This window comes from Pichia kudriavzevii, chromosome 4, assembly GCF_003054445.1.
Source record: "Pichia kudriavzevii chromosome 4, complete sequence".
In the NCBI taxonomy this organism is placed as follows: Eukaryota; Fungi; Ascomycota; class Pichiomycetes; order Pichiales; family Pichiaceae; genus Pichia; species Pichia kudriavzevii.
Genome location: NC_042509.1, coordinates 1092174 through 1105324, shown reverse-complemented (window position 1 = coordinate 1105324; position 13151 = coordinate 1092174). Strand labels below are relative to the sequence as shown.

Below are 13151 nucleotides of genomic sequence, written 5' to 3'. Positions count from 1 at the left end.
CTCCTAATGGAAATGTCAATACTTGTAACAATAGGTGTGTATATGCAATGTTGTACTCGTTTCCTGTGTTGGCCACGCGCTACACCTCGGTTTCAATACAGAAAAAAAAATCTTAATTTCCGACTACTGTTTGTAGATGAAATTAGCGACTGGAGACCGAATCGATTATGTGTGACGAAATGAGCACCAAGGGAAAAGCAAACCAATTTAAGCTTCACACGGGGGATTTGGTGCTTTCTCCTGTTGTTAATTTTACCTTTGGACTTTTACTTTCGGCTTTGTAGTTTTGAGTTTCTTGTACTTTCAAACTGTTGCACTTCTAAACCTTTAAACTTTTGTACTTTTGTACTTTTGCACTTTTGTACTTTTGTCTTTTGTCTCTGAAGCCGTAAAGCCGTTTGTCCTTTTTTTTTGTCTTGTCTTCTTGCTTACTTGTATCTCGGATGGTCTGTTTGCTTTGTTTGTTGATAACGTGTGTGGCTGTAAACAATGAACTACTGGCACACTCACTGGTTTCGTGACTGTCTGATTGTCCAACCTATTTGACCTATTTGACCTATTTGACTATGTGGCTGTATGACTATATGAATAGAACTTTCTAAGTCCAGTCCCGATTCGCAAATAAGACCTGTTACTGTTGAAAAGTGTCTTTGTTTGTTGTGCGTTGTTAGTCCAAACGTTGAAATGCACCTTGCTCTTTCCAGCTGAGCGTTTCTTTCTTTTTTGTTCCTTGTTTAATTGGGGGACATTTCTCGAACGGCAGAAACACCAAACGCACTTTATTAGACAATGCCTTTATTTTATTACTTTTAAAAAAAAAGAAAAAAAAAAAGAAAATGAAGATGCAACTAAACTGAAGGAGAAATATTGAAAAAAAAAAAAATGAAAAATTCAGTTTTCCCTGCGGAATTGCCTCTTTTGTTATCTGGATTTAAAGACCGTCAACTAATAAGGGAGGAAAAGGGAGGGGCAAATTCCCCCCTCCCTTTTCCTCACCTTCTTACATTCGCCAATTCAGAATTTACAAGTTGTTCTTTTGTCTTCCGAATTTCGGCTTTTCACCTGCTGTTGATCTCATTTTAGCCCCGTTTTTTTTTATTACCGTTTCTCCTCTCGCGTCCCCTTTCTCCGTCAATTGTCGGACTCCGGGACCTTTTTTTTCTTCTTGCCGTTCCGACGCGTCGGGGTCGGCAAATACGAAAAAGCGGTATAGAATGAGAAAACTTGAGGAAATGCTGTGGGACTCCCCAGGAGGAAAGAAGGGAGTAGGAAACCCCGCGGAATTTACCGTCTTTTTTTTTTTTCATTTTTTTTTTTCCCTCTTCTCGGAGAAGATCGGTCTCTTTTGAGACAATAGACCGCTCTTTGAAAATGGGGGGTGGGGGAAATCGAAACAAAGAAAGATGGGGCGGGAAGTCAACGAAACAAAAGGGAAAGGGGGGGAGGGGGTTTGATACAACAAGAATATGAATCAATGAATGGGTAGATAGAGTCATTAGCTATAATTAGGATGTTGATAAAGACGGTGAATACATACAATGGATGCCGAGGGAGAATAGTTAAACGGCCAAAATGCACCGATGTCAATAGATAGGTAGTTTCTGGGAGGGACAGAGTGAGGGAGTAGATCAATTCAGAGGAGAGCTTTTCGGTACACCTCTTTTTTTTTTTTCTTGTCCTTCAAAGTTGTTGCGTATATTGTAGTACGTGCACTCGTTCCCGTTTCCGATTGAGAATCACTACCCTCCATTTTGGATTCTTTGCATTTTGTTGCATCTTAATATCAACGTTTCATTCAACTATTTCTCTCCCCCCTACCTCCCAGCCTACATTGACAGTTCTTCCTCTTCAATCCTAGATTGAAAACAACCAACTATGCTAAGGGCCTTAGGATTTAAATCTTCACCGGCTCTCTCTAATGAGGAGATGAACCAGAAAATTGCAACGCAAGCTTTACAGTTGGAGAAAGCATTGAAGGCAATGGACTATGTCTTGGACGATCGGGCAAATGAGGCATACGATCTCTTGAATGATCATGACACAGTGGCAATTTCTCAATTGGCTTATGGGGTTTGCCTATTTTTAGAAGCAACATTGGGTTTTGAACAAGATACAATGAAGAAGGCATCTGAAATTTTATCAAAGGCAGAGTCCTTGTCTCTAAAGGAGAAATCATTTGCTGAGAAAAATCAAATAAAGTCATCGCAAATTTATCCGCCGGGGACTGAATTTGCCGTTGCATATGCAGAATCAAATTTGCTTAATGCTTTATTGATGTTATTAAGTGAAAATTTTATGGAAGGTGCAAAAGCTTTACTTAAATTAAGAAGAGCTTATCAAACTCTTGATTCAATTAAGAAAAATTTGGATTTTGATTCCAATTCTCCCTCTGCTTCATTGGCCGATTTAAGTAGCTATTCATCTTTCCAAGTGGAACATAATGATGCATCATTTGTTGATTTACCATTAACAATGACTGACCAAGAAGTTAAAGATCAAAAAATCATTGATGATTTGGATAGGGTATATCATATGAGACTCTCCAGAATTAACGGTTCCCACATTGGGAACCCCCCTGTATCGGAATCGTTACAATCCGAATTAGGTGGTGACAGTAATAATAACTTGAATGATAAGGACGTTCTTAAATTGGGTAACCCAAGCATCTCCTCTGTTGATGAATATATTCACTCAGGTGTTAATCTATGTTTTGGTATCTTACAGGTGGTTTTGTCCTTGATTCCTCCAGCCATTGGTAAGGTCTTGTCTGTTGTTGGTTTCAAAGGTTCCAGAGAAGTCGGGTTGAAAATGGTTTGGAATGCGGCAATGGAACGTAATATTCATGGTGGTATTGGTTTATTGGCATTGTTAGTTTTCTATGATGGACCTTTTCAATTCACCGATGTGGATTTTGATATTCCTTCATCCTCGGAATTAAATAAGAGTAACTCTTCTTTAATGAGGGAAAATGATGATAAATTGAAGAAAATCAAAACAAATTCTTCGAGCTTTTCAAGGAAGGAAATAGTAGAGGAGAAAATCCAACTTGAAAGAATGGCATCAATGAACCACGGTGAAACTTTGCTACATCCAGGCGAAAAACTGGTCAAGGTGTTATTGCATGCAAGAGCTTTGTTCCCTCATAGTAATCTATGGTTATTACAAGAATCCCGTATGCTTGCCTCGAGGGGTAAGTTGAACGAAGCAGTTAAGCTGATGGATACGGCAAAGCCTTCACAAATGAAACAAGTCGATGCATTACTGGGATTTGATAGGTGCATGATCTTGGTCTTTTTACATGATTTTGATCGAGCAGGTCAAGACTTTCTTGACTTGATGAAAGTCAACTCGTACTCTCATGCCCTTTATACTTGGTTTGCAGCAGCTTGTTATTTGGAAGCATATAGGATGTGTAAGACTGGTCTTATTCCAAAAGGTTCAGATGTTGATCCAAAGAAAGTTGATAGTTATGCTAGTCTGGCAGATAGATATCTACACGAAGCGCCAAAGTTGATCGGTAAAAAGAAATTCTTGTCCAAGATCCCTCCTTTTGAGAAGTTCATTGGTCGGAAGTATAAAGAACTAGAGGAAGCACAAAGAAGAAATCCAAAGATACCTTTCATTGACTGTATTCAAACGTCGCTAGTTCATGAGTTGGCTTACTTTTGGAACGGATACAACAGAATGTCTCAGGAACATCTCGAATTATCCATCAAATTACTAGGATATTCTGCCCTGTCATCTGCATCATTACCATCGTCGTCCTCAGCAGCATCCATTTCAGCATCCGCAGCATCTACAACAGGCTCTCCAAATGACCTCGTATCTTCAATGTCAAGCATGTCAATTAAATCCAACAATTCATTATCTTTATCTTCTTCCCCAATCACGTTGGCATTGAAAGATTCCAATGGAAAACCATTTGCAAAAGTCCCTGAAAATAAGGAACAGAGAATGATAAGGATCATGTTCCAATCCATTGCATTACGTAGATTAGGCTACATCACCGAGGGAATGGAAATCTTGGATAAAATTGTGATATCTCAATTGGTCAACTCCAGTGGTAAAACCACTAAGCTATCAGACAACCCATACCTCTATCCAACCGCATTATATGAACGTGCTTTATTCACTTGGAAATTAAAGGGCGCTGATGGATTGCCAGAGTGCATGAAATGGCTAACATTGTCCCAGAATTACCATAATGATGATTATGAACTGAGTACCAGAACAGGAATGAAAACAAAGGCTGCCATTGATAGACTAGAAGATTTGAACTACTAATATTTGATTAGAATATGCGTTGATCATTACTGTTGTTGTTTCTACCGTTATTGTGTTATTCAATGTCGTCATCGATATTTATATCTTTTTTTTTTCCATTCTCTTATATATGTATATCCTATACCTAATAACTATACGCTTTCCTATAAATATCAAAAAAAAGAAAGATATACAATCATCCCATCGCAATTTACTGTTTAGTATAGGCAATATAACATTGTAACAGCAAAGAATATGCCATACGACACCGAACATCTTGGTTTCAATTTAACTCCGTTACTAACAAATTCATTTTCATCTTGATCAAGGAAAATGTTTTCGTCTCTATATTTTGTAAGATCCTGTTGTAACATCTTTTCATCGTGATTCCCGTTTACTAATTCCTGGAGAAGCTGTGCTCTTCTTATTGCATTTGCCCTTAACCACGCTTCTTGCTCTTTGGTTTTCACATCAGTTGGATGAATACTTTCTAAAAGGTCTCTATGCCTTGAATTTTTTGAATGATACTCATCTAAACGTGAAAGTGTTGCAGCGCTGTCATTCTCATCAGGAGTGTCATAATAATCTTCCCTTTGCTTAGAAGAGTGATTGTACTTTTCGCTTTGAGTTTTTGCAATCTTATTCTGTTTCACCACATTTGCTGTTTCATTGTATACGTCTCCGCCTAGTTTGAAATCTTTGTATGCTACACCCCTCGAGGCTTGCAAAATGTCCTTTGCATTTTCTCTTTCCCAGTAGCTAACGACATTTTGCAGTAACGACATAAACTGGTCTTTTTTTTCGCCAGCTATATTATCGAATGATGTTCCAGTTGTACGATTGTGATTTTCAACTTCAAAAAAAACCTCATGTTTTTGACTGGAAGACCTATTTTCTCGATCGTAAGCTTTAGGTGTATCAAAGTTACTATACACTCTGTTGACATCAGCTTTACTGCCATCTCTACAATTGGCACACGTGAGCTCCCTTGTTGAGTACGTTTCTTCTATTTTATCAAGCTGGGACGCACTATTTATCTTATTTTGTAGCCTTTTAAACAATTCCAGAAATTTGCTGCAATTACTGGTAGCTAAAAACCCTGCCCATTTTTCTTTTCCCAAAGTTAGATAGTATTCCAAAGTTTCCGTTAATGCTTCCGTATTTATTCGAGATTGGGCTGATTGGGTACTGCAACTATGGAAGGAACCATCGTAACCAGCGTTACCATCCGTGTTAGCAATATTGCTGTTATCATCATTATAATCCTTATACTCCTTAAACTTATACCCATTCTTATCAACATCAAGACCAACATCAATGCCATTTTGCGTACCAATGGAGCCATCATTTTTCATCAGATCACTTTGTAGTTTCTGTAGTCTATAAGTTTCCATCTCGAGTTTTTTATTATTGTCACGACTTGATTCAGGCATCGGATTTAATGTATTGCTACCATCGCTATACACAAAAGCATCTTTTTCAAGTTTAATCTCATTCTCTGATATATCTTTGTCCTCATTCCCAATCCCCCCAATAACAGAGTAACTATAAGCAGCTCCTTCCAACTCTGAATCCTTGCTTCGCAGGCTTTGGTTTTGAGGTAGTATGCTTTGTTTTGGATTATAACTGACACGTTTTTCTAGTTGTAGTTTCATAGGTGCATAATGTTTCCTGATGTATTCTCCATGATCTTTACCCAAGACCTTTTGTTTCCTTGTCATTGGCTTTGAAAGCTCCGTACTTATTGCGTTACCACTATGTGCGCTCAGTATTATTAGAGGTAATAAATAGCAAAGCTTAACCATCAGATTGGCAAAGTACTATTGTTTGTTTATACTATTTGGTTGAAGATAAAAGCACTAAATATTATTGTAAACTACTGTGTACACATAACGAGAGGGAACCCGTTGACACATACCAACAGATATGTATGATTCAGCAAAATGTTGCCCCATTTTTTTATTTGATTTACCCGCATAACTCAGCCGGTTTTACTAGTTCACTGCAGAATGAATATATCGTCCATATTCATTGCATTGTCCAACATATAGAATATGTCTTCAGTTTCCCTGGTGGCGGACAATGGTTCGGGACCTGTATGGTTCAGTGTTTGCGGAATATATTGAACGGGACCAGGAATCTCCGGCATCACTCCATCTAATGGCATGCCGGATGTGGATATCTGAGCATGGGACTGTGCATTTGGAATTGTATTAATCAGTTGTGGCTGGGAAGACTGTATGAATTGTTGTTGTACCAATCGTTGAAGAGGCTGTAGGTGGTGTTGCGGTTGATGTTGCAGCTGAGGTTGATGATAATGCTGTTGGTCACCAGGAGTTAAGTCCTGTGGTTTAGTTTTCAATGATTGCAGAGTGGGCGCACTAGTGAGTTGTTTCTCTGGCAAAGGAACAGGAGAAAAGGCAGGAGCCATTGTCATTGAATTGGCGTGCACTTGAGAGGGATCAAAGCGATGGTTAAAATTAATAGTCATTTTCTCATACAGCTTTTCGTACCATCTCCTATCTTCTAACGCTTCTTCTTCTTCATTAACTGGGACAGTATTAATTAGGGTATATTTTCCCACAGAAGAGTCTATAGACAACAATTCATCACTAAAAACAGGCCCCTTATCAAACAATGGTTCGTTCAAAAAAATGCTTTGTAATTTCCTGTATTTGTTACGCCAAGATGGCAACCAAGGTGGTGAGTTGCCACCAATTTTATATGTGTTGATATCAGATGTTTTGATTAAGATCTTAAAGTCAGTAACAGTCAATTTTTCAATAAAGTTGAAAAGATGTGTCCTTCTTGAAAAGTCAATTGAGTTTTCTCGTAAGCATTTCAAAATAAACTGATGAGATTTAAGCATTCGCCAGGAGTAGAAATATTTTGGTGATAGCTGTCTCAATATTGGAATATATATATCCGATAGTATCCGAATCAACACATTATCTTTAAAAAAAGTAACAACATTAACCAGCTCTGAATCATTCGAACCTTCGGCTTTTAATAAGTCAATAAATATTTTACACTTAACATATGTTGACATGAAGAAACATAAGCCTTTGTGCAGAGAAACTTCTAACCCAGGTATTAGAAATACATCAAAGCCAATATCAAAGTAGGTATGGCTTGAGCCTACTAATTCAGGTAAATTACTTAAAAGATACATCCAGAAGGACAATATTTTATTGTGAATATAGTAGGTGGCTTCAAAATTTTCTCTCTGTTGGCAATGGTAATAGACTAGCATATGGACTGGTTTCAATAGATTCAAAGTGTTTGTATAGATGATAAAGTTCAAAACTTTTTCAAGTTTTTTATGATGAATGTTTCCATGATTTGAAAGAAGTAGATCATCTAAAGTACCAAACTGATGTTTCAATTCAGCCTCCAAGTCAATGATACAGAGGGTTATATGCTCAACATTTGGGCTTTGCTTCATATTAGACATGAGATCCGCTAGAGATCGCATTTTATTCTCAATTTCAAATCTCTTCCTAATATTTTCAATTGTAATTCTCTCAATTTTCAGATCATAGACATTTGAAGAATTTTCATCGAATTCAGGCAACCTAGTGTCATAATGACTAGGGTGTATAATTGGAGGCGTGCCAGTTTGGGTGTATTGATAATTATCGGATGAGATTAAGCCATACCAAATTTTTCTTCTTAAATTAATAGCCTTACCGTCGGTCAACTCATTATTGGATAAGGGATCCCGATTCAACCCGATTGTATTACCAATCTGGATAATCAAGCCAGTGAATATTTGAGAATCTCCATCTTGAAACGCATCACAGCCATCAACCTTCTGGTATTCTCTAAACAATATTGCCAATTGTAGTATAGGTAAAGAACACCTTTTGATTAATGAGAATTCATTAAGACATTCATTTGTTAAACTCACTATATTATCACCTTGTGTAAATTGTAATAAGTATTGGTCATCCTTTGAACGATTGTGTGGGTCCATCATTTCTCTATTTGTTGACAAGAGAGACTCATAGGCAAATTTTATTACAATCAGCAAAGTTCCAATTATGGCCAAATCCAAATGTTCACTAACGTTGAAATAAGTGACTTTCTCCTCCTTTGACAAATCGTCAATACTGTGTCCATCGATCAATCTCTCAATATCATCAATAAATGTTTCTTGGTCAAGATATGGCACAAACGGATAAACATATTTGAAGAATCTTTGGATGAAGAGCCATATTGCTCTTTTATTGGGCAACTCTTGAGCAATTTTTCGAGTTAGATCAAGTGTTTTTGGATTCAGGGAAAACTTATGATTGAAACTTGAAACCGTATTTGTGTTTAAGTCAGTGTAGGGCTCGAATGCAACTGTTGGTTTTGGGTAATTTTTATTATCTGGGATATTCAAAAGAGACATTGTTATTTTTTGGAAGTTTGTAACGATTTCCCTACGTGCTTGAGTCACTTTTTTAAATATGGGCAATAGAAATTGGTCCTTCTTTATAATTGTAATCCAAGCAAATGGGCCAAAGTTATTATATTTTGAATTGAAATAAATGGTTGGTTCGCAATCGGAGAATACAGGGATCTTATCGAATGGGGACAGATTCATTGAAGTTAAGAAACTCCGAACTTTTTCAATCAATTCATACGAGTAATCCGAATAATGAAAGGCAACATTATGGCGATTCATGGATTTTTGTTCACTGAGTTGTTTCTCGAGGGATTCTATTTTGGATTTCATCGATGTCAATTGTTCAGAAACGGCATGTTCCACTTGAATCGAGGTAATTGCACTAGGATCTTCATTGGGCGCTTTTTGGACATTGGCATGGATGCCATTTCCGGTAATGATGGTACTACCAGTAATTACAGCAGCAATCTCGTTAGCATCACCATTGACATTGTTGGTGGTATGGACATTACCAACCAAAGTGTTAACCACTTCCTGTACGTCAACAGTGGAAGACCGACTATAATAGACACAATCGGTGAAATTATGTGCCTGACACATCTTACAGATTGGTTTCCCCCGATCACATTTGATTTTCTTTCTTCTACAGTTGGAACACGATAGGGGGACTCTGTTTCTCTTTTTGATTGCCTTGTCTTGGTCCGAGGGAGTCATTATGAGACTTACCGTAGTGGGATAGTTGGAGCTAGGGGGGGGGGGGGGGGTGCTGTGTGCAAGAGTGGGGGGGTTTGTTGATTGGGCACTGATACAACGTGTGGATAAAGTCCGTGGGGATACGATACTCAAGGTTTACAGAAAATAAAAAAAATGGGGGGGGGGGGGAATGTAACGGTGGTGGGATTAATGCCCAGATTTGTGTGTATTTCTGTCGATACCTTTGACATAGGCACAACTCTTGATTAGACTTGTAAAGTGCAACAAACAATAGGAATTTTTCATTTTTTTTTCATTTTTTTTTCATTTTTTTTTCATTTTTTCACTTATTTATTCATTCATTTATTCATTCAATTATTCATTCATTTATTCATTCATTTATTCATTCAATTATTCTTTCCTTCTTTCTTTAAAGTAACGTTCATTTTGTCATTTCTCTTTTTTACCTCTACGGTATTTAATCTATTCAATTTTGAAATCCGCGACAGCCTTTTTTCGGGGCTGTTCGCCACTTGTCCGATATGTCCATGTTGCATCAGTTTATCCTTGTAAAGTATATTTGGTGCGCGCGCAGGTGGATACACGCTGGGGGGGGAGAAGTTCAGCATCTATCTTGTGATGATGGTGTGTGCCATTTAGGAGGATCACAAGGAATGGAAGAGTCGGGTCAGTGTTTGATAATATTCCCTTATTAGACGGCCAGTCATGGAAGAGACACAACAACGTATCCAAGTTGCACAAGAATGTGTGCGACGCATTGTGGAGCTAGATACAGAGAATGCCGTGGGTGAGCTCAATATTATGGAGAGTGCAAACAATGTTGCCCTTTTAAAATTCCGGGACGTGGCGCATTACACGGGCGAGCTGCATAAGAATTCCTCTCTGGTATTAGAACAAGAGGCTCTCTGCGACAGGCGCGGTGTTGCGGCGCTACAGCAGGCGGAGCGGCGCGTGGCGCAGCTGGAGCGCGTGGCGCACGAGCTGGACGAGTGGTCACGTGAGCTGCTGCTGAAGATCAAAGTGGAGAGGGGACTTGGCAGAGGGAATTAGTTGCCTCATTAGGAAGGGTCTTTCCTTGAGGAGAAATATTTTGAGTTATGTAATGATAAAAAATTGGTTTGATAGGATGATGAATTTTCACATGTTCATTTTGAAAATAATTTAGAGAGATGGTCCATATATCATGTATGTTTTAATATATGTATACATACATATATATATATATATATATAGACAGGTACCACATTGTTAGATCTAGAACAGAATGTCAGACAAGAGCACATCATCGACAAGACAGGTTGTAACACGACGACAAACCATGCCCACTACTGATATACTTGAAAATCGCTCTAGTGAGTGTGCCCCAAAGGCACACACAGCAACTCCGACAGCTCCTATTGAAGATGACCTTCTCATTGCAGCCACGGCCTTGGAGAAACTCAAACATGATACCCGTCCACAACAGAGCACTCCTCGGCCTTCACAATCTCACAAACTCTTGAATAAAGTCATTTTCCATCCTATAATCTCAAACTCCATAAACTTTGTCTTGGAGAAAGCTAAATCCAAAGACTTGGACCATGGTGGTTGTGATGGTAGTGATGCTATTGTTCAGCGTAGAAGAGCAAGAGCGGAAGATGCGTCGCTTGAAGAGCCGGACCATTCAACTAAGAAACAAAAGTTCTCTAAGGACTCGACTCCGTTGAGGAACCAAATATCTGTGAGATCTGCAACCAAACATAAATCAATCAATGATTTGAGGAATTCCACACTCACTTTAAATATTGAAAGTAGGAAGAAACTTACAATGTTGATACAGTTTCTAAAGTTGGGCAACTACCAACTAAATGAACGTATTGAGAAACTTATCCATTCAGTCGACGAGAAAAGGGATAAACTGGGTGTTTCGAAGGAGGAGTTGAATATACAGCAGATAAAGACGGATATAGTGGCCACCATCAAAAAAATAGTAACGGTGGTGTCTAAGGTTTCTGCTGACTCGTTATCCGAGCCTGCCCGTTCAAAGGTTAAAGATGCTATTTTGAATTTACCGACTAATTGGGCTACAATGTTGGACAATCAAGATAATACAATGGACATTCCAAGTAGTGATGACGATGATCTAGAAGAGCATGAAGCTGATGAAAAGCGGCAGAAAAGCGAGCATGAATACAATGACGCCAAACAAACAGGCGACGGAAATCAAGGGGAGAAGTTCGTCAAAGAGGGAGAGAAAGAAATGGAAGAGAAGGATGAGACAAAAGAGGAAATACCTACAATAACCGTGAATCACAAAACCATGTTCCAGAGGGAGCGTAAAGCATCCATTAGTAGGCGGATTATGAATAGCTTGATCGAATATCGTAAATCAAAAGGTCTAGAGTTTGACTCTAGTAAGAAAAAGCTCAACAACTGGTTCAAGAATAAAATAAGAAATCAAATATTGAATGACCAAAGCGGCAAGGTGCTAGTACTTGCTCAGGAATCTCTTGACATGATTAATAAAATCATCAAGTTTTGCGACGAAAGTTTAGACAAGGCTGACCATTGGAATACCATAAAGCAACAGGAACACCAAAGGGAACTATTAGAAAGACTCAAACAAAGTGGCGACTCTGACCAAGTGGAAACTATAATCGTCAAAACAAAGGGAACGGAAAAGAACGTTGATTAAGCGTTTATGGAAATTATAAAATATAAAGTATGAAGCTTATAGTGATTTTTTTCCTTTTTGTATGGTTTTTTTTCTTCGGCACTTTCTTTTGTTTAGCTTACTCTATTTTTTCAATGCCGATAAAACTGCTTCGATCCCTGACTTTTCAACAGAACCTCTCTTTAAATCAGTTCCAACGTAGGTAACTTTACCTTGCTTGTCAGTAAGAATTGCTGTTCTTAGACCCCGTAGGCCTCCCTTGGCAAATGAATCTTTAGGTTCTCCTACCAATCCAACCTCACTTAACCATTGTGCTCCTGCATCAGATACAAACTTGATGTATCCTTCTTGAACATACTTCAAAACCTCAGGCTTATCTCTTGTTAAGTCATCCCCCCAAGCACGTGTAATAAATGGCGAATCAACGGACAAAATTAGCACCGTTTTCACTCCGGCATTTTGTAAGCTATCGATGGCAGTAGTGGTTAGATATGGTGGAATATGATTTTCTGTACATGTTGGGGTGAATGCACCAGGAACAACAACTGTCAATAATGGATGTTCCAATTTCGTAACATCAATCGTTTCCGGCGCATATGGACAGACATCACCAATTTTTGGCTGTAAATAGTATAATGGAATAGGAGGAAGCGTAGAGCCTGCTTGGATAGACATTGTATTCCTTTGGCGAACAATAATACAAAATAAAAAATAGTCTAATATCAACCCTAGACAGTCTTACTCACAACCCCTCCCCTCCTTTTATAAGGTTATGCAACCTCTACAATTGATTATTAACCATGCCACAGTTATTGATTAGTAAAAACTTTAGTAATCACCGCAGAGTTTTGAGCTATATCACGTGATGTGCACACAAATTGCGTAAAGATCACGTGCTCCAAATCAAGAGAACTCCGGCAGCATGGAAGGGAAAGTCTAGACTGTCAGGCATGCTAGCCATTACTATAGAGTTCTTTCGTAGGTATCAAAGTAACAAATCTCTTAAGCTCAAAGTCTGCGGGTGGTATTGATGAAAAGGTTGTCTTTATAGGATTATTCTAGTTATGATATAGTGTAGATGAGCTTGGGGTGGCTATTCTTTCGTTTTCTCGGATAGGCTTCCCTAGA

General features: G+C 38.4%; 5 protein-coding genes across 5 annotated transcripts; 2 read left to right on the top strand and 3 right to left on the bottom strand.

The window, feature by feature from the left end:
• Positions 1–1875: 1875 nt before the first annotated feature.
• Positions 1876–4284, top strand: C5L36_0D05310 (uncharacterized protein; the record flags this gene model as incomplete). The annotated part of the gene is made up of 1 exon (XM_029467422.1): positions 1876–4284. One exon carries the CDS (start codon positions 1876–1878, stop codon positions 4282–4284), a length of 2409 nt encoding a protein of 802 aa, XP_029323282.1.
• Positions 4285–4481: 197 nt separating this feature from the next.
• On the bottom strand, positions 4482–6068 carry C5L36_0D05300 (uncharacterized protein; the record flags this gene model as incomplete). Its single annotated transcript, XM_029467421.1, has 1 exon — positions 4482–6068. One exon carries the CDS (start codon positions 6066–6068, stop codon positions 4482–4484), a length of 1587 nt encoding a protein of 528 aa, XP_029323281.1.
• Positions 6069–6262: 194 nt separating this feature from the next.
• On the bottom strand, positions 6263–9370 carry C5L36_0D05290 (uncharacterized protein; the record flags this gene model as incomplete). The annotated part of the gene is made up of 1 exon (XM_029467420.1): positions 6263–9370. The coding sequence occupies one exon, from the start codon at positions 9368–9370 to the stop codon at positions 6263–6265; it is 3108 nt and encodes a 1035-aa protein (XP_029323280.1).
• Positions 9371–10634: 1264 nt separating this feature from the next.
• Positions 10635–12044, top strand: C5L36_0D05280 (uncharacterized protein; the record flags this gene model as incomplete). The annotated part of the gene is made up of 1 exon (XM_029467419.1): positions 10635–12044. The coding sequence occupies one exon, from the start codon at positions 10635–10637 to the stop codon at positions 12042–12044; it is 1410 nt and encodes a 469-aa protein (XP_029323279.1).
• Positions 12045–12146: 102 nt separating this feature from the next.
• Positions 12147–12698, bottom strand: C5L36_0D05270 (uncharacterized protein; the record flags this gene model as incomplete). The annotated part of the gene is made up of 1 exon (XM_029467418.1): positions 12147–12698. The coding sequence occupies one exon, from the start codon at positions 12696–12698 to the stop codon at positions 12147–12149; it is 552 nt and encodes a 183-aa protein (XP_029323278.1).
• Between the last annotated feature and the right edge of the window lie 453 nt (positions 12699–13151).